The sequence below is a fragment of the Canis aureus genome, chromosome 1 (genome assembly GCF_053574225.1).
Source record: "Canis aureus isolate CA01 chromosome 1, VMU_Caureus_v.1.0, whole genome shotgun sequence".
Classification (NCBI taxonomy): Eukaryota; Metazoa; Chordata; class Mammalia; order Carnivora; family Canidae; genus Canis; species Canis aureus.
This window is the reverse complement of record NC_135611.1, coordinates 111,650,433-111,675,102: the sequence shown is the minus strand read 5'-3', so window position 1 is coordinate 111,675,102 and position 24,670 is coordinate 111,650,433. Positions and strand designations below refer to the sequence as shown.

Sequence of the window (24,670 nt, the reverse complement as noted above, 5' to 3'; positions counted from 1 at the left end):
AACAGACTGAATGAAAAAAGATGTTTGTTTTTAACTCCATAAGATCATGAGAAAGGGGTGTGGAAAGAGTGGGAACATTATAGCATGCATTTTGGACAATGAAGAAAGCTATTAAGGCACAGAGCATTTTGGATACCACCCCACACTTCCCAGCTGCTTCAGTAGTTTCAAGTGTGCTTGGCTGAACAGTTTACTTCGGTGTATATTTACTGGAGAGAGGGAGAGAGAGAACAGTTTCTCACAATTTTTTTTTTTTTTTGGCCCTTACCTTCCAGGACACTGAATAGTTAAGTTCCATGTTACTATCAAAAGTTCAAGGTGAGTAATGCTGTGCTTTGTCATTTCAAGATCCCAGGGTGGGATACTGGATCTCATGGCTGTTTATCAGGATGTTTTCAGTTGTAAGACATAGAAAGCCCAGTTCAAACGGAGACAAAAGGAGAATTTATTGGTGTGCATAATTAAAAAAAATATGGGTAGGATCAGATATAGGCCCAGTTGAAATTGGCTCTGGATCAAGTCTTCTGTCATTTTCTAACCTCTGCCCTTCTGGTTGAATTAGTTCTCACATTCATTTTTTTTCCCAACCTACTTTTAGGAAATTTATTTAAAGAATTGACACTCTATTAACTCTTCTAGCATACTCCCCTGTCTGTATACTTCTAAAGTAGTTGTTTTCTGAATCTCTTGTTGTTCGTTAGTTACCAGAGGTTTGGCATTTTCCTAAATATTCCATATCTAAATGATAATATCTGTAAGGTTACTGTGAATTATGATTTGCTATTTTTATCATGCATCTGTGTTCTGGAGTATCTTTTTCTTTTCTCCTGTGTAAATTAGGGTTTTTTTTTTCTAAAAAATAATGCCTGAAATTTTTTTAAAGCAAAATAATTCAGAAAAGGCACTAATGCAATACTGCGGACATACATAAACAATACTGAACATTTTTAGGATATCTGTGTGTATGAATACAGATCTATTCAGGTTTACAAAACTAGAATAATATGCATTCTATGTTGTAACTAGATTTTCTTCACTCATTAATACATTGGGAACATTTTCCATCAATATTGATTTATAACATTTTAATTGTGTAATATTCCAGTAATGCAGACATATCATATTTTAACCAATTTCCTACTGATGAACGTTCAGTTTGTATCTTCTAAATGGTTCAGCAAATAATTAGAACAGTGATATCTATCTTCAAGTTCTTGTACTGTTATTTCCTTGGAAGAAGTTTCTAGAACTAGTGCTGTATCCGAAAATAGTAACTTTTAGATTTGGTGTATACTGGGCTGCTATATTCCCAAAATACACAAGACTGTTCATTTCTCTCAACCCTTATGAGTAAAGACACACAATCTTGATGGGATAAATATGACCTCCTGGTATTCATCTTGCTTACCAGAAGAAAAGAAATCCTCTGTGGAAAAAGACACTAGACAGAGCCTCCACATATTTTTATGAGCAATGTCTGGCATTAAAATATAAATTCTTATGAGGAAAAATAATGATTAAATACCCAAAGAAAAAGATGGTTGTAACTGACCCATAGTGATCTAGAAATTGGATTTACCAAATATGGATTTTTAAATATCTTTTATTATGTTCATGAAGATGTGGACAATTTCACCAGAGAACTGAAATCTATTTTTAAAATACCATCAAACAGTTCTGGATTTGATAAATACAGTAACTCATTAAGAATTTAGTAGATGGGGGCAGCCCCGATGGCTCAGCGGTTTGGCGCCGCCTTCAGCCCAGGGCGTGATCCTGGAGACCCGGGATCGAGTCCCACGTCAGGCTCTCTGTGGGGTGCCTGCTTCTCCCTCTGTCTGTGTCTCTGCCTCACTCTCTCTCTCTCTGTCTCTATGAATAAATAAAATAAAATCTTAAAAAAAAAGAACTTAGAAGATGGACTTAAATTAGATATGGCTAATGCTGTTTATTCTCAAGTATTTTGCTCAGTAGACTGAGCAACTCCAGGGCAGACACCATGTTTTATTGTGTAATATCTATGCAGTGAATGTTTGTAGAAGTGATGAGGCTTCAGAGGATAGGATCCTTGCTGGAGAGAATGAGTTTTGGGAGCCCTTTGGGCAACACGTCCCAGGCACACATGAACAAGTCTTGCTTTTGAAAGTTAAATCAGACAACTCTGTGGTTTTTTTTTAAGGTTTTATTTATTTATTCATGAGAGACACACAGAGAGAGAGAGAGAGAAAGAAAGAAAGGCAGAGAGAGGTACAGGCAGAAGGAGAAGCAGGCTCCATGTAGGGAGTCCTACATGGGACTCCATCCCGGGTCTCCAGGATCATGCCCCAGGGCTGAAGGCAGCACTAAACCGCTGAACCACCCAGGTTGCCCAAATCAGACAACTTTGTCAATAAAAATCTTTCCTGAGATTTCTTTCCAAATCAGTAATTCTGGAACTTCCCATCCTTGGTAATTAAGGCCTAGGTAGTGTGGCTGCATTTGGGAGACTTAGAAAAGAAAAAAGAACATGGAGGATTTGATTTAGAAGCACAAGAAGAGAAGTGAGAATGACAAGGGTTGGCGGGGGCAGGGGGGCAATCTTTGCAGGTAAGAAGCCAAGTGAAGATATCTTCAAGGAAAAGGGTAGATGAGGAAATATTTCAGGCTAGGAGGAGCCAGTTGTCATAGCTGGTAAATGTTAAACTTCCTACCAGGTAATGCCCAGGCTAAGTAGTTAGGAGGGCCAAGCAGACCTGGTTTTATGGATTCTTTTCTGTCATTTGCCTTCTCCTGTTCCAATGGAAGACAGTTCAGCAAATTCCAGGGAAGTGAGATGTCTTTACATATCTTGTCTAATCTCAGAGATGGATATGTATGTCCAATGAAGGAAGCTTAACATCCGTGGGGGTGAGGAGTACTGCAGGGTCACCATTCTTATGTATTGGAGCCTCAGTAAAGTGAGTGATAGTAATCCTCATTGCAACATAAGAAAATAGGCTTGGGAAAATTAAAAACATTGCCTTAGTCACACAAGTAGCAGGATTTCCACAGGTTGTCAATTTTCAAGATTTTAATTCTTTAAAAAAAATATTTTATTTATTTATTCATGAGAGACACAGAGAGAGAGGCAAAGACATAGGCAGAGGGAGAAGGAGGCTCCCTGTAGGGAACCTGAAGTGGGACTCGATCCCAGGACCCCAAGATCGTGACCTGAGCCAAAGGCAGACGCTCAACCACTGAGCTATACAGGCATTACAAGATTTTAATTCTTAATTATGAAAAATTTCATAAAGAGAAAATATAATGGTTCCCCACATACTGATCTCTCACATTCAAATTACCAGGATTTTACTACATTTGCTTAATCTATTCCCTTTTACTTTTTATTTTAAATGCTGAAATAATTTAAAGCAACTCTGATATTTTATACCTATTTCAATAGGCATTTCTTAAATATTGGCTTTTTTGGTTTTTTACAAAACCACAAAGCCATTATGAAACCCAATAAAATAATCAAATTTCTGTGATTGCTTCAAATGCTTATTTTACAGTTTAATCTACATGTTTTTTCATTTCTTATTTTTTATTTTATCTTCCTTCATACTGTTTTTGTCTAATTTTAGTATTGAGATTTTATTGCCCTCTCCTATTTTCTGGGAGAGATTGTGTAGAATTAGTTCTGATTAATCTTTACATGTTTGGTAGAATTCTCCAATGAAACCATCTGGCCTTGGGTGTTGTGTCCAAGGGTACAAATGTGGACTCAGACTGTTAAGTTTAGGTACTGGTGTGACTACTTAAAAATTGTGTGACCTTATACACATAGATGAATCTCTCTGCCTCTATTTTTTCATTGTTAAGTGAGGCTAATATTTGGAATGTTATGAATGAAAGACTTAATACATGTCAAGCAGTGGAAACTGTACCCTGCTCACAGTAACAACTCATGGATCTTTGTCTCACTAGTCTAATAGATGGTACACACACTCACAAAACCGTGAGAAACATAATTCTTAATAGTTACACACCAAAATCAATCCCCTGAGATCAAGAATAACACAGGAATGTCTACAATCAGGACGCTTGGGTGGCTCAGTGGTCACCTTCGGCTTAGGGTGTGGTCCCAGGGTCCTGGCATCGAGTCCCACACCTGGCTCCCCATGAGGAGTCTGCTTCTCCCTCTGCCTATGTCTCTGCCTCTCATGAGTAAATAAATAGAATCTTTTTTAAAAAAAGAATGTCTACTATCACATATTATCTATAATTATGGATTTTAGCCAGTGCAAGGAAACAATAATTAAACAAGGAGTAGAAAGGAAACTAATTATTTGCAGATATTATAATAAAATATAATATAAATAAAATATTAGAGGGGCACATGGGCAACTCAGATGGAGTCTTGATTTTAGCTCAGTCATGATCACGACCCAACTGGGGCTCCACACTGAACATGGCATCTGCTTAAGTTTCTCCCTCTACTTCTCTGTTTGCTCCTCCACCATTCCATGCTCTGTCTAAAAAATAAAAATAAATTTAAAAGATTTTAAATATTAGAATTATTAGGTAAATTTAAGTCACAACATACCATAAAATTAAAAATTCAATGATATTCTTATATACTAGCAACAATCACAATGTTAGAAGTAAAAGAATTTGTGAAAAGTTGGAAGTATCAAATAGGCAGAACTAAATCTAATGCAAGAAATGGGAGACCAAGGCAGCCTGGGTGGCTCAGCGGTCTAGCGCCGCCTTCAGCCCAGGACGTGATCCTGGAGTCCCGGAATCGAGTCCCAGGTCTGGCTCCCTGCATGGAGCCTGCTTCTCCCTCTGCCTGTGTCTGTGTCTCTGCCTCTCGTGCGCGCTCTCTCTCTCATTAATAAATAAATAAAATCTTAAAAAAAAAGTGAGACCAACACAGAAAACAAAACATTACTGAAAGAAATTGCAGACCCAAATAAATGACAGACAGATAATCAAATCTCTCCAAGTTGATCTATAGATTCAGTACAATCTCAATACCAAGCAGGATGTGTGTGTTTAAAATGACAAATTGATTCTAAAATGTGCATAGATATTTAAAGGGCCAAGAACTGTGAAGACAATCTAGAACAACTAGAGGGGTTATGGTTACAAATACCAAACCTTTGATAAAAATACAGTTACTAATGGGATGCCTGCGTGGCTCAGTTGCTTAAGTGGTGGACTCCTGATTTCAGCTCAGGTCATGATCTCGGGGTTGTGAGATCAAGCTTTGTGTTCTGGCTTTGCTTTTCACTGGGAGTCGACCTGAGATTCTCTTTTCCTCTCCCTCTGCCCCTGATCTTAACTCCATAGTATGTAAAAAAAAAAAAAAAAAAGCAGAAATTGACACTGTATAATCCACCAATTTTACCAGTTTTTTTCTAAAGATTTTATTTATTTATTCATGATAGATGCAGAGAAAGAGAGAGGCAGAGACACAGGCAGAGGGAGAAGCAGGCTCCTTGCCGGGCCAACGTGGGACTTGATCCTGGGTCTCCAGGATCACGCCCTGGGTCAAAGGCAGGCGCTGAACCACTGAGCCACCCAGGGATCCCCAATTTTACCAGTTTTACAAGTACTTTTTTTGTGTGTATATATTTATATAATTTTATGTAGTTTTATGTAACTATTACTGCAATCAAGATACAGAGCTGTCCCATCACCACAGGCTCCCTGGTGCCTTTATAGACACACCCACTCTCACCATCCCTCACCCCTGGCAATCAATAATCTGTTCTCCGTCACTACAATTTTATTTCAAAAATGTTACATAAATAGAATCATACAGTGTGGAAGCTTTTGAGATTGGCTTTTATCATTCAGTATAGTGACCTGGAAATCCAACCCAATTGTTGCTTGTATCAATATTTTTTTCTGTTGACCTTAAAAGTAAAACTGTTATTTTACCAGCAAAAATGGGTTTATTCAGGAATAGCAGAGAATTGCAATTTGGGGCAGGCAAGTTGCAGCAAAAACCATAGGCTAGTCCAACAAATAAAGGAGAGGAATGTTATTTTATGGAGAAGGAGGAAGTTGGAAGAGATTATTTCAAAGGAAAGTCCATTGGACAAATGGAAGAGTCCGAGGTGAGGACAATCTTTCCTTAACTGGTCCGTGTCTTGTAGGAGATGCAGTGGATGCTACAAGATGCAAAGCAATCTTTCCCTGTTGGGATCCGTACAATTACGGATGAGGAGATACAAATCCGTACATTTCTTGATGAGGAGTGGGATGGTATGAGAGCGCCCCCTTCTGGCCTTCTGGCTCTATTTTAGTGAAGTTTCTTTTTATTAATTAATTAATACATTAATTTATTAATGCAGATTCGTATTCCATGGGATAGATGTACTACAGTTTGTTTAACCATGCACCTGTTAGGGCAGCCTGGGTGGCTCAGCGGCTTAGCGCGCCTTCATCCCAGGGCGTGATCCTGGAGACCCGGGATCGAGTCCCACATCAGGCTCCCTGCATGGAGCCTGCTTCTCCCTCTGCCTGTGTCTCTGCCTCTCTCTCTCTCTCTCTTTCATGCGTAAATAAATAAAATATTTTTAAAAACCATGCACCTGTTAGAAGACACTTGGGTTGTTTCCAGTTTTTATTTAAATTCAATTTGCCAACGTATAACACCCAGTGCTCATCCCATCAAATGCCCTCCTTAAGTGCCCATCTCTCAGTTACCCATCCCCCTTCCACTGTTTCCAGTTTTTGATGTTACGAATAGAGCTGCTGTAAAGAGTCACATACAGGTTTTTGCATCAACATAAGTTTTCATTTCACTTCATTTATTCATAAGGGCTCAAGTGTGCAATATAAGTGCATATCTTGTTTTAAATGAAATTACCAAATACTCCTCTAGAGTATCCATGATGCCTTGTATTCCCACCAGCAACGTATGAGTAATTCAGTTTCTTTACATCCTCACTAGCATAGTGTTTTCACATTTTACATTTTGATCCACATTGTCTGAGAGCCTTCCAGAAAGTCTCTATGAACATACTCTCACAAAAGGTTCATGAGAAATGTACTTCCCTATCCTATTACCAAAGAGTTGACATTGTCAATTTCTCTGTGTCAAATATAAAGAAACAAAGAGAGGACAGATGTTGTAAAAGATACTCATGACCACTGACATTCTGGGAACTTGGATTTCTGTAAGGTTTTCTCCATTCCCTCAGTGGTAAAGGCTATTCACTATGCCAGGACTGTACAAATAATGCGGTTTATGCCAGACACTTGCTTTCCCTCTGGGTCAGGAATTTGAGCTCATTGCTAGGCAGAGCGTGCTGATGTGACCAGCCTGTAATAGAAATCTTGGGTATTGAGTGTGTCTAATGGGCTTCCCTCATAGACACACTTCACATGTGTTGTCACAATTTCCCTTGCTGGGGAATTAAGTGTGTTCTGTATGACTCCATATAGAGAGGACTCTTGGAAGCTTGGATTGTTTTTTTCCTAGACTTCACCCCATGAAATAAAGTTTCAGATAAACTAGACCAAAAAAAAGAGGGTGAAGGAGGGAAACACTGAGCTTCCTTGATAGAGAACACTTGGCAGCATTGTCACAACCTCCCTCCCCAGCTGTTGTTGATCTTGTAAATGTTAGACCTGCTGATCAGGGCTTGAGTAAGCTTACAACAAAAGGGTAAACAGGGGGCTTTTAAAAATATTTATTTATTTGAGAGAGAGAGAGAAAGAAAGAGTAGGAGGAGGGAAGAGCAGAGAGAGGGAGAGAGAAACTCAAGCAGACTCTGTGCTGAGTGTGGAACCTGATATGGGGCTTGATCTCATGACGCAGAGATCATGACCTGAGCCAGAGCCAAGAGTCAGAAGCTTAACCAACTGACCACCCAGGGACCACCAAAGAGGGACTTTGAAAGACATAGCTTTGTATTTTGTGGCTATTGTACCTGGATGTATGATAAAAATTGATGCAAGTTTATATGCTTATAACCTAAACACTAGAGGGATCATTCCAATTGGGAAAGCTGCAGAGAATGTGTCATGGACCACACTCACTTGTTTCCTGCTGCCTGTGAGCAGGTTGAAATTTAAACTGAATGTTGGTAACAGAAGGAGTCTCTGTAACTGATGATTTCTGCTATGTGTCTTGCCTATTGGAGCCTCTGGGGAAAGGGAAGCAACATGAAAAGAATGTCCATCTCCATGTGGAGATACAGTTTTGGAGCTTTCAAAAGGAGATTTTAGTTGCTAATGAGCTCTCAGAAAATCAGATGTCTGACCCTGAGAGGCAGATATTTCTCCAATCTGATGTGCATAGTTTTTTTTTTTTAATTTTTTTTTAATTTATTCATGATAGGCACACAGTGAGAGAGAGAGGCAGAGACACAGGCAGAGGGAGAAGCAGGCTCCATGCACCGGGAGCCCGACGTGGGATTCGATCCCGGATCTCCAGGATCGCGCCCTGGGCCAAAGGCAGGCGCCAAACCGCTGCGCCACCCAGGGATCCCTGATGTGCATAGTTTTAAGAGGTCAGTTTGGACTCTAAGAATGACAAGGCAGAAAGGGCTTAGGACAGCTTTACTTGGGCTTGGGCACAGCTGTCTGACCCTTTAGTCTTAGCCTTGCTGCTGCCAGAGAAAAGCAGCTGGCTTTTCTGGAATGCTGAAAATCACAGATCCTCACTGCCTGGACCTGTCTCTCGGCTGAAACCTGATACTGTCTGCCTGAGTTGTTTCAGCCCCAGGATGTACTGTGCTGAATTGAAGTGGGATGGAATTGCTCCACTCAGGAAACTGGCTCAGACCATGTGACGCTTGCACTCCTCTGGGGAACCCTAAGCTGTGACAAAACCTTATGGATGCTCCTGCTTCTGGGTGTATAGCCAAAGGAAATGAAAGCTGTCTACCGAAGAGATGCTGCACCCTCATGTTTATCGCAGCATTATTCACAATAGTCAAGCTATGGAAACAACCTATGTGTCCACCAGCCGATGAATGGATAAAAAAGACATGGTGTATATAATGCAATGAAATTCAGCCATGAGAAAAAAAAGGAAGTTCTGTCATTTGGAACAGCATGGATAAACCTGGGGACATTATACTAAGTGAGATAAGTCAGAGAAAGACAAATACCATATGTATGTATGTGTATGTATATATACATATAAAATATATGTATATTTTTGTATACACATGTATATATGTATATAAAATATATATTTAAATATTTATTTGAAATATAGAGAGAGCATGAGTCCTCATCCTCAAGCTGACTCCCTGCTGAGCACAGAGCCTGATACAGGGCTGGATCCCAGGGCTCTGAGGTCATGACCTGAGCTGAAGCCAGGAGTCAGCCACTTAACTGACTGAGCCACCCAGGTGCCCCACCATATATTTTTTGTATGCAGAATCTAAAAAAACAGACAAGTCATAAAAGCAGAGTAAAATATCAGTTCCCAGGGGCTAGCTGTAGGGGAATGGGAGTTGGTGAAGGCTACATCTGGAGTCCTATTACACAGTGCAGGGATTATAAACAACATAACTGTATTATAAACATTGAGCTTGCTAAAAGACTAGGTGTTAAATGTTCTCAACACTAGAAGAAATGATAATTATGTGACAACATGTTAATTAATGCTGCAGTGGCAATCCGATTGCTGTATAAATGTATCAAATCAATATGTTGTACATCTTGAATTTACACAATGTTATATGTCAAGTATGTCTCAATCAAAAAAATGTGGACGCTGCTGGACCCTCTGGATTGCATGGAAACACCTCCAGCAAAGGGCTTATTGCCTGATGGGGTCATCTGACACTGAGCTGCTGATCCACACTAGATGATGATACAGAGACTGATTGCATTCCTAGCTCGTGAGACCCATGTGTCAAATAGAAACACATCTGGACTTCTGTAAGGAGAGACTTCATTCGGGGATCCCTGGGTGGCGCAGCGGTTTGGCGCCTGCCTTTGGCCCAGGGCGCGATCCTGGAGACCCGGGATCGAATCCCACATCGGGCTCCCTGCATGGAGCCTGCTTCTCCCTCTGCCTGTGTCTCTGACTCTCTCTCTCTCTCTCTCTGTGACTATCATGAATAAATAAAATCTTAAAAAAAAAAAAAAAAAAGGAGAGACTTCATTCAAGGGGACCTGCAGTAGGGAGAAGCCTCCAATTTCAGAAATCTGAAAGTGTCTCAAATTGAGACAGAAGAACAGTATTTATTTTCCAAGGCAGGGTAAGCAGGCACTAAGTAGGGGAGGAGCAGGTGGCCAAAGCAGGGCTTCACAGAAACATTTTATGTCTTCAAAGACATCTCAAGATCTCCTTGAGATGCTAGAGAATGGTGGGCAAGGTAAGAAATCCAGAAGTAGCACCCAGAAAATGACTCCACTGCTCTCCAAATCCCCTGACCAGGGAACCTCAACAATCACCTAGCCCACACCACCAGCCCTGCCCAGTTTTGGGCTCACACATCCCCCCATTCATTTTACAGTCCACCCTTCATGTGTTTGAGGGACTGTTGATAGGAAGCTGAGGAAGAGCTGGTCACCTCTCAGGCATTGCAGGAGGTTAATTAATAAAATATCCCTGGAGGGTGATGGAAGACTTCATAAAGTCAACACCTGGGTAGGGTTTTGAGGGGCATGTGAAAATTCTCATACCTGCCCTTCAGAAATGAAGGGAGACAGCGCCTCTCAGGTGTAGACACTGGTCTGAGCAAAGTAGTGAGAGAACCTGACTCAAGAAAGACCTTTTCTAGAAAGTTGGGTATAGAAAAGGAAACCCTGCTGGATGTCATGGGCAAAACTGAGTCTAGGGGCACCAGACCTTTATTCCATCCAGTGGGTTTTTCTGGGTGACTCCCAGTTGCTGAGCAGAAGGCATCTATCTGATGGTCCTGGAGCCAGAGAGGGGAAGTTAGTTGGGAGGTAATGCCTCTCCAAGTAGGAAGGGAACTGAACCATGCAGGTGATACATCTCAGGTGCTTCTGATGTGCCCTGCATTATGCTTCACAACAACCCTATGTGGACATTACGATTATCTTCCTTTTACATGGACAAGGCACCAAAGCAGAGAGAGAGAGCAGGCCAGTGGCAGAACCTCAAAGATGTGGCTCTAGAAACCACCCCCTTCCCTATGTTTTATTACCTGGCAAACAGGGCATTTGTCAGCAGAAGCTTCCTCTTTTCTGCCTTTGTCCTCGACTTCTTGTGGTGAGCTGCACTGTGGACCCAAAGATGTCCATGTCCTTTTTTAAAAAAAGATTTTATTTATTAGAGAGAGAGAGGCAGAGACACAGGCAGAGGGAGAAGCAGGCTCCATGCAGGGAGCCCGAACGTGGGACTCGATCTCGGGTCTCCAGGATCAGGCCCTGGGCTGAAGCCAGTGCTAAACCACTGAGCCACCCGGGCTGCCCAGATGTCTGTACCCTAATCCCCAGAGTGTGTATGTTCCTTTAAATGGCAAAAAGGACTTTGCAGGTGTGATTAACTTGAAGGTCTTGAGGAGAGTAGCATGGGTATCCAGGTGGACCCAGTGAAATCAAAAGGGTCTTATAAGAGGAAGGCAGGTGGAGGGAAGGAGAAGTGTTATGCAACTGGCCTTGAAGATGGAGGAAGGGGGCGATGACAGTAGCTTCTAAAAGCTGGGGGAAGGTAAGAAACGCTTCTCCCCATGGAACTTCAGAAAGGAATCTGATCTGCTCAACACTTGATTTTAACTGTGTAAGAATCCTTTTGGGATTTGGATTTCTAGAACTGTAAGAAAATACATTTCCGTTGGTTTCAGTTAGCACAAAGTTAATTTCAACTGCCATCAGAAATGAATTGCCTCCTGGCCTGTCCTTTCACGGATTTGGTGAGCATCCCCTCTTCTCTGTATTTGTCTTTAGAGCAGCCCAGTGACAAATAGCAGAGGTTCTAGACTCAGAGCCAGATTCAAGTCCAGCCATGCCACTTCCAAGCTTTATGACCTGGATAACTTCGTCTCACTGACTCTCAGTCTTCTTGTTTGTTATATGGGAATGACAGTCATCAGAATCCTCATTCTTTAGGGAGAACTGATCTACTGTGCCAGATTTTACATAAATAAGCTCACAAAAACCCCCAAACCACTCTCTGGGTTGGGTTTTGTTATCACTACCCAAATATTGTTTTTTTAAAAAAGATTTTATTCATAAGAGACAGAGAGAGAGAGAGAGAGAGGCAGAGACACAGGCAGAGGGGGAAGCAGGCTCCATGCAGGGAGCCCGACATGGGACTTGATCCCAGGTTTCCAGGATCACGCCCTGGGCTGAAGGCGGTGCCGAACCGCTGAGCCACCTGGGCTGCTTCCCCCAAATATTGTTAAACAGGGACTCGAGTTTTTGTTTGACATGACAAATGAAAGTCAAAGTTTTCATTAGTCCATGAACAAGGAGGAATGTACCTTGGAGCCTCTTCTGGCTTCCAGAAGAAAATCCACCAGCAATTATTCCTTTTTATAAAACAAACATTAAAAAAAAAAACCTACCATGCAACAATTAAAGCCACCAATCAGGATTTCATAGCTTTCAAAGGCAAAGTTCCCTGGTGTTCAGGTGTCTTACAAGCCCATTGGCAAAGATAACTTCATGAGGGGAAGAGCCTCTGCTTTTCTGCACCTGCCAGGAGATGGGGTGAGGGGACTCCCCAGCTCCCCTGCACCCTCTTGCAAGCAGAATTATAACCGCTTTCCTTCTCCCCACACATTTATTTTTAAAGATTTTATTTTTTAAAAATATTTATTCACGAGAGACAGGCAGAGACACAGGCAGAGGGAGAAGCAGGCTCCATGCAGGGAGCCTGACATGGGACTTGATCCTGGATCTCCAGGATAACACCCTGAGTTGAAGGCAGCGCTAAACCACTGAGCCACCTGAGCTGCCCTAAAGATTTTATTTATTCATGACAGACACACAGAGAGAAGCAGAGACTTGGCAGAGGGAGAAGCAGGCTCTCCGCAGGGAACTCGGTAGGAGGCTAGACCCCAGGACCCCAGGATCACAACCTGAGCTAAAGACATACGCTCAACCACTGAGTCACCCAGGTGCCCCCTCTCCCCACATGTTTAATCTTTGCAACTATCCTACAAGGTAGGCACATGTTTATCCTCCCCTTGCTGATGACCGAGTTAACGCAAAGTTATTTGACCAGGTAGCAGCAATGGTTATGATTTGAACTGGCACATTTTGGTACCAGGGCCAAAGTACATGTTAGTGGCTCCCCTGCCCACACTGCCCAGGACCAGCATGGCCAGTCTGGGAGCTCTGAGAACAGTCGTTGGCACCATCAGACTCTGCTGTTCTCCTCCCAGGTGAAATTAGCGGTAGCTGGAATGCACACCCCCCTCACCAATCCATATGGAGCTGTGTCTGTTTCATATAAGGGGCGCTTTTAAAAAATTTTCACAAAGATGCCACGTTGGCTAGAGAATTTCTGGCCTTTGTCTCATGACTTTTCCTTTCTGTAGTTCTGTCTTCTCATGACTCTGGCCTTCCCCTAGAAAAGGAGGAGACAATGACCACATTTCAGGTGAGTTCTTTTATCACCTTTTGTAATGAGTGGACACCTCTTTTCTCAATATCCTGAAGAGTGAAGGATAACGCCAGATATTTAGTATCTTTAATATATCAGATATTTACTTTTGATTTCATTCATGGTTCTCATTCTCACTTTTGATTCACAAATAGTGTAAAATTAATAATTCCTACGTTACTTGGTTTACAAATTAATTGTTTTCAATGCTCTTTTAAAAACCTTCATAACTGCGTTTCTAAGGATCATGTCTGCGAGGCAGGATTCCCAATCCAAAGACAATGGCCCCAATGGGATGGAGCCCGAAGGTGTCATTGAGAGTAACTGGAATGAGATTGTTGACAGCTTTGATGACATGAACCTCTTTGAGTCTCTTCTCCATGGCATCTACGCCTATGGTTTCAGAAGCCTTCTGCCATCCAGGTGTGGAGGCCGAGAGAATTAGAGCCATTTAAGTTTAACAGTGGCACAGGTACAGCCATTGTAGCTTCGGCAGCCATCTCAGGCCACCGTGACCAGGCCACTGTGACCAGGTACTGACCTCTACCTTACCCCGGCTACAGAAAAAACACAAAGCACGCTCTTATCAGAATAAGGAAGCAAGAGCTTGTGTGACCTCTTTACTGGAGATTCTCACATCCCCACCCTTACTGAAAAACCCCACCTTACCCCTAGACCAGCCCATAAAATCTAGCTGGAACCCCCCTCGGGGCCCAAGTCCCTGCTCCTCTGTGTCGGGTACACTAGGACCCAGGCTCGAGCTTGCTAATAAACCTTCGTGTGCTTGCATCGGTGTCGGCCCCTTGGTGATTTCTGGGATTCGCAATCTTGGGTGCAACATTTGGGGGCTCATCTGGATCTGAGAAACCCCCAAGACCCCATCCGGAGGGTCCCACGCGTGGTGAGCACACTCAACCTTTCTACCTTTTGGCGCATATTCTCTGCGAGCTCTAGACTATTTCTACGGGTCGGAGTTCCAATGTGTATGAGGTTGACATCAGCTTAGGCGGACGCGCTGGCAGGCCGTGGCCCGGGGGTCTTGGGAGACGTCCCTTGCCCCCGCCAGGGGGACGAAGTCCCCATCTGTGAGGAGGGCCGGCTGCCAGCCCTTCGGTTTACTTTCTGTCTCCGCGGCCGCCCTGGAACGTTCGTTACTGTGTCCTGGTTAACTGTGTGTGCGCTTGTCTGTCTTACCGTGTCTTTGTTAACTGTCATAACTGTCTGCGCCTTGGTGTGGACTGAGGACATAATGGGGCAGACACAAACCACCCCCCTGTCCCTTATGCTCTCCCACTTCTCGCATGTTAGGGAAAGAGCTCACAATCTGAGCACAGACATACGGAGAGAAAACTTTCAAGCTTACTGCATGTCAGAATGGCCAACCTTTGAGGTGGGGCGGCCCCTACAAGGAACTTTCCACCTACCTGTTATCTTACAGGTTAAGTCCCTGATCTTCAGGGATAAATCTGATGGCCACCCTGACCAGGTGCCCTACATCCTGGCCTGGCAGGACATGATCAAGAATCCCCCTCCTTGGCTAAAACCATTTTCACCCCCCAAGGCAGGACCTACCAAGATTCTAGCCATGCGAAAGGCCGAGAAGGACACTGACTCTAGGACCAAAAAGCCCCTTCATCTGGTCTTGCAGGATTCCTCCCCGGGGGACCTGGTTCTCCCACTGCCCTACCCTCCCCGATGCCCCCTTGCCCTCACATCAGAGGCACCGGGGGCTGCAGAAGGGGCGCCACCCCTCCCTGACGAGGGAGTTCCTGTGCACAGGCCGGCAGCGGGGACACACGGCCGGACCCACCGGGAGGCCCCCCCTCCTAATACAGGGCCGGCTGACTCCACCACCCTTCCCCTCTGCGCCATGGGAACCCCCCGCCCCCACGAGACTGGCGGACAGCCAATGTTATCCTGGCTGTTCTCCACCACTGATTTATATAATTGGTAGAACCCAGAATGCAAAATTCTCTGATAATCCAAAAGATCTAATCAGGCTTTTAGATCCTGTTCTCTTTACCCACCTGCCTACTTGGGATGACTGCCGACAGCTCTTGCAGGTTCTCTTCACCAAAGAGAGAGAACAAATTCAGGTGGAAGCCCAGAAGTCTGTCCTGGGAGAGGACAGACAGCCGACTCAAAACCCAGACCTCATAAACGCTGCCTTCCCCTTATCCCACCCCACCTGGGACCACAACTTGGCTGAAGGTAAGGAGAGACTCCGGGTCTACCGCCAGACTCTCCTGGCAGGTCTCCAGGCTGCCGCACACAAGCCTGCCGATCTGGCCAAGGTGTATGATGTGAGGCAGGGTAAGGATGAGAGTCCAGCCACCTTCTTAGAGAAAGTCATAGAGGCTTTTAGGCAGTACACTCCTATGAACCCAGAAGCCCCAGAAACAAAGGCCGCAATTATCATGGCTTTTGTTAATCAGGCCGCTCCAGACATCAAAAGAAAATTGCAAAGAATAGACGAGAAGAGAAGAGCTTGCAGGACTTAATAGTAGCAGAAAGAGTTTATAATAATAAAGTCTGGAAGAGCAACAAATTAAACTAAGTGACTGGCAGGCTCGAAACCTGGTCAAGATCCTGCTGGCCACAGCCATGGAAGACCCACAGGAAAGACAGAGGCACCTCAAAAATCTGGCTTTAGGGACAGGTAAGGAGGATGGCCCTGGTCCCCGTCGGGAATGCCCTAAACTGAACAAAAACCAATGTGCTTATTGTAAGGAAGCGGGCCACAGGGTTGAAAGACTGCCCTAATAAGAGACCTAAGGCCCCCCGCCAAGATCTTGGAGATGGAGGACCTGGATGACTAGGGGAGTCGGAGTTTGGCACCCCTCCCCGAGCCTAGGGTAACCCTCAGAGTGGAGGGGCAACCCATGGAATTCCTAGTGCACACTGGGGCACAACACTCAGTTTTATTACAACCCCAAGGGAAATTGGCAAGCAAGACTTCATGGGTGCAAGGGGCCATGGGCACCAGACAATACTCATGAACTACCCAAAGAACTGTGGGTCTCGGCATGGGCCGGGTATCCCACTCCTTCATAGTCATTTCTGAGTGTCCCTACCCATTGCCAGGTTGGGACTTGCTCACCAAGATGGGGGCACAAATCCCCTTCTACCTCAAAGGGGCAAAAATCCTAAACGAGGAGGGGCACCCAATTCAGGTGCTTGTCCTGAGTTTAGAGGACAAATACCGTCTCCATCAAATGCCCTCAGCCCCAATGACTGACATTGATCATTGGCTACAGGAATTCCCCAAGCTTGGGCAGAAACTGGGGGAACTGGGTTGGCCTGGCACCGACCGGCCATATACATAGAACTAAAGCCGGGGGCCGACCCTGTCAGGGTCCGCCAATACCCCATGCCTCTCGTAGCCATGTGGGAATCACACCCCATATACGGCGACTACTGGCCTCGGGCATATTGAGGCCTTGCCAGTCGGCATGGAACACTCCCTGCTGCCGGTGCAGAAACCACACTCTAACGATTACAGGCCAGTCCAGGACTTAAGGGAAGTCAACCGGCGAGTAAAGGATATGCACCCCACGGTCCCAAACCCATATACCCTCCTCTCCACCCTGCCTCCAGACAAAACTTGGTATACAGCATTAGGTTTAAAAGATCCCTTTTTCAGCCTGCCTTTAGCACCCAAGAGCCAAGACCTTTTCGCCTTTTAATGGACGCACCCCGAGAAAGGCATCAATGGCCAGCTCACCTGGACTCGACTACCACAAGGGTTCAAAAATTCACCGACCATCTTCGATGAGGCCTTACACGAAGACTTGGGTGAGTTGTGTTCCGAACACCCTCATTTGACCTTATTGCAACATGTAGATGATATCCTGTTGGCGGCAGAGGACCGGGACACGTGCCTGCGAGGCACCAAGGACTTGCTCCAGACCGTAGCGGCCCTAGGATACCGGGCCTCCGCTAAAAAAGCCCAGATCTGCAGAACAGAGGTGAGCTACCTTGGGTACAAATTAAAGGATGGACAAAGATGGTTGACGGATGCACAGAAGGAAACCATCCTGAGGATCCCACAGCCGAAACAGTCCGCCAGGTACGTGAATTCCTGGGGTCAGCAGGATTCTGTCGATTGTGGATTCCAGGTTTTGCCAAGATGGCCAGACCCCTCTATGAGGCCACCAGGCACCAGCAAAATTTTGAATGGACAGAGGCCATGAACAAAGCCCTTAATGACCTTAAACAGGCCTTGCTGTCTGCCCCGGCTCTCGGGTTGCCCGACTAACCAAGCCCTTCTACCTGTACGTGGGCGAGAAAGACAAGGTGGCAGAAGGGGTCCTTGTCCAGTACATAGGTCCCTGGAAGAGACCCATAGCTTATCTCTCCAAAAAGCTGGACACGGTAGCTGCTGGATGGCCCCCATGCTTAAAAATTATTGCCGTGGTGGCCACTATGGTCAAAGACACAGACAAGCTGGCCATGGGGCAAGAACTGCATGTTCCCACCCCACATGCTATTGAAGGGGTACTCAAACAGCCCCCAGACACTGGATCAGCAATGCCCGTCTGACCCATTATCAGAGCCTACTGCTAAACCCCACCAGGATTTTATTCAAGCCACCGACAACCCTGAATCCAGCAATGCCACTCCCTAACCCAGACTGGGGACCCCTCCCCCCCGCATGATTGTCAAGAAATTTTGGCACAGGTGCACGGAGTCACCTGGCCGATCTCCAGGACCAGCCACTGCCGAACACGGATCCACGTGGTATACAGACGGCAGCAGTTTTGTCCGAGAAGGAATCAGATATGCGGGGGCAGCCGTAACCACGGAAACAGAGACCATCTGGGCAGAACCACTGGCAGCCGGAACGTCAGCTCAACGGGCAGAACTGGCCGCACTGGCCAAGGCGCTGACCATGGGAGAAGGTAAACGAATAAACATCTACACCGACAGCAGGTACGTCTTCACCACCGCTCACATCCACGGAGCCCTTCATATATAGAGAGGGCTTCTGACAGCAGAAGGAAAGACTGTTAAAAACAAAACAGATCCTTGAACTCCTGGGGGCCCTCTGGCTGCCCAAGGCCCTAACCATCATCCATTGTCCGGGACACCAAAAGGCAGACACACCAGTAGCCAGGGGAAGCCGGCTAGCTGACCCAAAAGCAAAGGAGGCGGCCCTTTCAGTGACCCAGGTCTTAACAACCACACTACCCAATCCGGGGGCAGCGACCCTGCCCGACACCCCCAACTATACTGATGCTGACTTACACTGGATCAAACGCTTGCTTATGACCCAGTATTTGCGTGGCTGGTGGAGGGCCGCGGACTCCAGCATCAATCCTGCCAGAGGAACTAGGATGATGAGTCCTATCCAAAACGCATCGGAGCACTCACATGGGAACAAGGAAGATGGAAGACCTCATACGACGTGCAAAGATCACTATTAAGGACTCTTGAGCAAAGATCGAGCAGATTGTGGCAAGCTGCCACACATGCCAATTAATCAATGCCACTGCCCATGGATCTAACCCGGGCATCTGGCTCCGGGGGGACCACCCAGGAGCCTACTGGGAAGTGGACTTCACTGAGGTAAAACCTGGAAGATACGGATACAGGTATTTACTAGTGTTTGTAGATACTTTTTCAGGGTGGCCAGAGGCATTTCCCACCAAACATGAAATAGCACAGACCGTGACCAAGAAACTGCTGGAAGGCATCTTACCGAGGTATGGTTTTCCTGTTAAGATTGGATCAGACAACGGACCAGGATTCGTCTCTAAGGTAACACAGGGAGTGGCACTAGTACTTGGGGCAGATTGGGAATTACATTGTGCATATAGGCCGCAAAGCTCAGGACAGGTAGAGAGGATGAACAGAACATTAAAAGAGACCTTAACTAAATTAGCCCTGGAGACTGGTGGGGACTGGGTGACTCTCCTCCCCTTCGCCCTATATAAGGTACAAAACTCCCCATATAAGATGGGACTTACCCCCTACGAGATCATGTTCTGTTTTCCTCCACCTATTATCCCCAATTTAAAACCTGAGGTGCTTGTTGAATTTGATGATCAACAACTTCTTTTCTTGCTCCAAATGTTACAAAGAGCCCATGAACAGGTATGGCCTAAGCTGAAGGCCCTCTATGAAACTGGGCCAACCCCTGACCCCATCGATATCGACCAGGCGATTAGGTGTACATGCAGGGACATCAGCAACAGAAACTCCAACCTCGCTGGAAAGGACCCTACATTGTGATCCTGACTACACCCACGGCTCTCAAGGTCGACGGGATAACTCCCTGGGCCCACTACACTCACATCTGGCCAGCTGATCCACATGCCATCCTCAAAGACTTTGTTCCAGAATGGCAGAGTCAACCCGACAAGGACAATCCCCTAAAGCTAAGACTGCATTGTTCTCATGTACCCTGCTAATGTTACTTGCACTGTATCCCCTCATGGCTAAAACCAACTCTCATCAACCACTAAATCTAACCTGGTAAATCCTCACACCGAGTTCTATGGAAATAATAACCCAGCTGTCAGGAATACACCATAGGGGAACCTGGTGGCCCAATCTAACCTTTGACTTATGCAACCCAGACGTTTCAGGGCCCACCACGGCCCCTCGGCTCTACTTGGCCAAGTACCCGGATGTGTCAGCGTGTGGAGCTTAATTTCCCTCTCTGCCACCTGCTTTTACGCATGCCCGGCCCCCTCTCTGTCTGACCATAATAAGGTCTCCAAATGTGGAGGCCCCGAGGATTACTTCTGTAAAACATGGGGTTGCGAACAAACTGGGACATGTTATTGGCTGTCACAGGATCCAGATGGCCTTATAAAAATCCAATGAAATCCACGGGCCCCTCATGCTCGGGCAGCACGGGAGCAAACTCCCATCTCCTCTGTAACTCGGTCACCATTTCCTTTATGGAGGTTGGGAAACAATACAAACTGGGGAATAGGACTCCTATGGGGACTCCGGCTTTATCTACACAGGCACAATTATGGAGCCCAATTCATGATCAGGCAACTTGAAAAGCCTCTAAGTCAAACTCAAGGGGTAGGCCCCAACCCTGTGCTAGTGCCAACCCAATCTCAGGCAAAAACAAGGCCACCAGTGGTCAAAACTGCAGTACCCTCTTTAAAATCCTCCTGTAACCCCTCCAGTTGGGATACCCCAGTTCTGACTTGCCTTCCCTTCGACCCCTCTCAGCACCCTCTTTTGACCCTAATGTCCCGGGCTTACAAATTCCTCAATGCAACTAAGCCCACTCTTACCCAATCCTGCTGGCTGTGCTATGACATCTGCCCCCTCTTCTATGAAGGAATTGCAATAACAGGTCAATATAAAACAACCTTCAGTCCCAATGACTAGATGGCAGCAAAAGACTCAAGGACTCACTTTACAATCAATATCAGGTCAGGGGCTCTGTATAGGACCCCCTCACCCCAATACCAGTCCCTATGTAATGATATCAAATCTATATCCAGCCAGGACTACCACCTACCTCCTCAAAATGGTTGGTGGGAATGTTCTACAGGCCTAACCCCCTGTTTTCATGGCTAGACAATCAGACAAAGGGCTTCTGTGTATTAGTTCAACTACTTCCTAAAATTATTTATCACTCAGATGAGCAGGTGCTTCAATGGTTCAATGCAGGTACCCACAAACGAGATAGAAGAGAGCCCATCTCAGCTGTCACCATTGCTGCACTGTTAGGACTTGGGTTAGCAGGTGCAGGGACAGGTATCACCTCACTAGCCGCACAGAACTCCCACTACGACAGTCTTAAAGCAGCAATTGATCTAGACATAGAACGGATAGAAACCTCTATCTCCCGCCTCCAAGATTCCCTAACATCCTTGTTCGAGGTTGTCCTTCAAAACAGAAGAAGATTAGACTTAGTCTTCTTACAACAGGGAGGGTTATGTGCTGCCCTAAATGAAGAGTGCTGTTTCTACACTGACCACCCAGGGATAGTCTGTGAATCTATCGCAAATGTCAGGGAAAGTTTGGCTAAGCGAGAATGAGAACAGCAACAAGGCTGGTTCAAATCCTGGTTCAATCGTTCCTCCTGGCTCACTACCTTGTTGTCCACCATAGCCGGGCCCCTCATAATCCTCCTCCTCACCTTTGGGCCCTGCATTATCAATAGATTAGTTACTTTTGTCAAAGACAATGAGTACAGTCCAGCTTATGGTACTTAGATAACAATACCAACCACTAGACCTTGTTACTGAGACCAACCTGGACCCATGATTGGATCCTTCTTTAGGTTCCCCTGAGAGGGGGAAATGTGGAGGCTGAGAGCACTGGGGCCATTCAAGTTTAACATTGGCGCAAGTACAGCCATTGTAGCTTCGGCAGCCATCTCAGGCCACTGTGACCAGGTACTGACCTCTACCTTACCCCGGCTACAGAAAAAAAAAAAAAAAAAAAACACAAAGCACGCCCTTATTGGAATAAGGAAGCAAAAACTTGTAAGACCTCTTTACTGGATATTCTCCCACCCTCACCCTTACTGAAAAACCCCACCTTACCTCTAGACCAGCTCATAAAAACCCAGCTGTAATCCACCTCAGGGTCCAAGTCCCTGCTCCACTGTGTCGGGTATACTTGGACGCAAGCTCGAGCTTGCTAATAAACTCTTGTGTGCTTACATCGGTGTTGGCTCCTTGGTTTCTCGGATTCGCAATCTTGGACACATCACAGGAGCAAGCCATGCTTCCTTGTATTAAGGGTTATGATGTGATCGCTCAAGCCCAATCTGGGACTGGGAAAACAGCCACTCTTGCCATATTGATTCTGCAGCAAATTGAATTGGATCTAAAGGCTACACAGGCCTTGGTCCTGGCACCCACTAGAAAGTTGGCTCAGCGGATAAAGAAGGCAGTTATGGCATTGGGAGATTACATGGGTGCCTCCTGCCATGCCTGCATCGGGGGGACCAATGTATGTGCTGAGGTGCAGAAGCTTCAGATGGAGGCTCCCCATGTCATGGGCACCCCAGGTCATGTGTTTGACATGCTGAACCACAGATACCTGTCTCCCAAATACATCAAGAGTTTTTGTACTGGACAAAGCTGATGAAATGTTAAGCCATGGATTCAAGGACCAGATCTATGACATATTCCAGATGCTCAACAGCAACATCCAGGTGGTTTGGTGTCTGCCATGATGCCTTCCGACGTGCTTGAGGTGACCAAGATGTTCATGAGGGACCCCATTCAGATTTTGGTCAAGAAGGAGGAGTTGACCCTGGAAGGTATCCACTTCAACGTGGAGTGAGAGGAGTGGAAACTGAACACTGCGACTTCTATGAGACCCTGACCATCATGCAGGTGGTCATACTCATCAACACCCGAAGCAAGGTGGATTGGCTCACCTAGAAGATGAACACCTGAGACTTCACTGTGTCCGCCATGCACCGAGACATGGACCAGAAGGAACAAGATGTTATCATGAGGGAGTTCCACTCAGGCTCTAGCAGAGTATTGATTACCAATCACCTGCTGGCCAGAAGCATTGACTGTGACCTTTCCACCAACAGGGAAAACTATATTCACAGAATCTGTCATGGTGGATGATTGGGCCGTAAGGGTGTGGCTATTAACATGATGACAAAAGAAGACAAGAGGACTCTTTGAGACCTTGAGACCTTCTACAACACCTCCATTGAGGAGATGCCCTTCAATGTTGCTGACCTCATTTGAGGCACGGTCTTGCCACCTAGCCTGACACGGGCCTTGGTCTGGGGGGCAGAAGAGGAGCAGGAGTGGGGAGGGAAGGGAGCCAAGGGATGGACATTTTGTCATTTTTCCTTTTCTTTGAATAAATGTCACTTTTTGAGGCAAAAAAAAAACTTTATAACTGCAGTTGCAGTTATAGACAATGTATGATTTTGACTGGTGCTTTCTTTGCCTATTTATTATATCCACTTTGTTATTTTTTAAAAAAGATTTTATTTATTTATTCATGAGAGAGACAGAGAGAGAGGCAGAGACACAGGCAGAGGGAGAAGCAGGCTCCTAGCAGGGAGCCCGATGTGGGACTCAATCCTGGGTCCCCAGGATCACGCCCTGGGCTGAAGGCGGTGCTAAACTGCTGGGCCACTGGTGCTGCCCTCTTATATCCACTTTGAAACGTAATTCCATGTAATTCATACCATGTAATTCACCCATTTAAAGTGTAAAATTCAGTGGTTCTTGGTATATTCAGGTATGTGCAACTATCCCCACGATTTTAGAACCTTGTCATCACCTCTAAAAGCAACCCTGTACCATTCAGCTATCTCCTCACCCCCTCATAAAAATAGAATCCTCTAGTATGTAGCCCTTTATGACTGGCTTCTTTGATTTGGTATAATGGTATGTATCACTGCTTCCTTTTCATGACCGAGCAATATTCCATGGTATGGATGTAGCACATTTTGTCCATCATTTGGATGGTTTCAACCTTCTGGCTATATTATTTATAATACTGTTGTAAGCATCTGTGCACATGCTTTTTTACATGGACATCTGTTTTCATTTCTCCGGGGTATTTCTCTTGGGTAGAGATGGAATTGCTGGTCATAGGGTAACTCTGTGTTGAACCATTTGAGGAACTGCTGGACTGTTTTCCAAAGTGGCCATACTATCTCACACTGCCACCAGGAGTGTATGCTATTTACAGTTTCTCCACATCCTTTTAGTTTATTTCCAGCCTTTGTCACTTAGGAATAAAGCTGCCATAAATGCTTGCATGTAGTTTTTGGATGTGTGTCTGTTTTGGGTAACTACCTAGGAATGAGATTGCTAGATCTTAAGGTAAGCTTTAGTTAGTTTTATTACAAACCATCAAATTATTTTCCAAGTGCTATTATATTTTGTGCAACAGTTGCAGTTCTCAATAGAACTTATTTTCAAATTTGGTTTTTAATTTGATCCATTCTAATAGATCTGTAGTAGTATCTCATTGTAGTTTTAATTTGCATTTTTCTAGGACTAAAGATATTGAGCATGTCCATGGGATTACTGACCATTTCTGCATCTTTTGAAAGTGTTTGAACATATTTTTTTTCCATTTAAAAAATAAATCCTTTGTCTTCTAAGACCTCTTGGTAAATTCTGGATGTAAGTTCTTTATCAGCTCATCATACATCTTCTCTCACTAGGTAGCTTAACATTTAAA

The 24,670-nt window shown here is 45.1% G+C and overlaps 1 protein-coding gene, 1 long non-coding RNA gene and 1 pseudogene across 2 annotated transcripts; 2 read left to right on the top strand and 1 right to left on the bottom strand.

Annotated features, from left to right (window-relative positions):
• Positions 1-4,288: 4,288 nt before the first annotated feature.
• Positions 4,289-14,688, bottom strand: LOC144284498 (uncharacterized). Its single transcript, XR_013352923.1, has 3 exons — positions 14,441-14,688; positions 11,112-11,211; positions 4,289-4,493 (listed from the first exon to the last, which is right to left on the bottom strand). It is a non-coding gene; the product is annotated as an uncharacterized LOC144284498 (long non-coding RNA).
• LOC144284497 (eukaryotic initiation factor 4A-I-like) lies at positions 13,757-23,394 on the top strand (annotated as a pseudogene).
• Positions 14,766-21,944, top strand: LOC144295934 (uncharacterized). The gene is made up of 3 exons (XM_077868648.1): positions 14,766-14,819; positions 15,100-16,175; positions 17,160-21,944. Exons 1-2 carry the CDS (start codon positions 14,766-14,768, stop codon positions 16,015-16,017), a joined length of 972 nt encoding a protein of 323 aa, XP_077724774.1. The 3' UTR covers positions 16,018-16,175; positions 17,160-21,944.
• Positions 23,395-24,670: the final 1,276 nt, after the last annotated feature.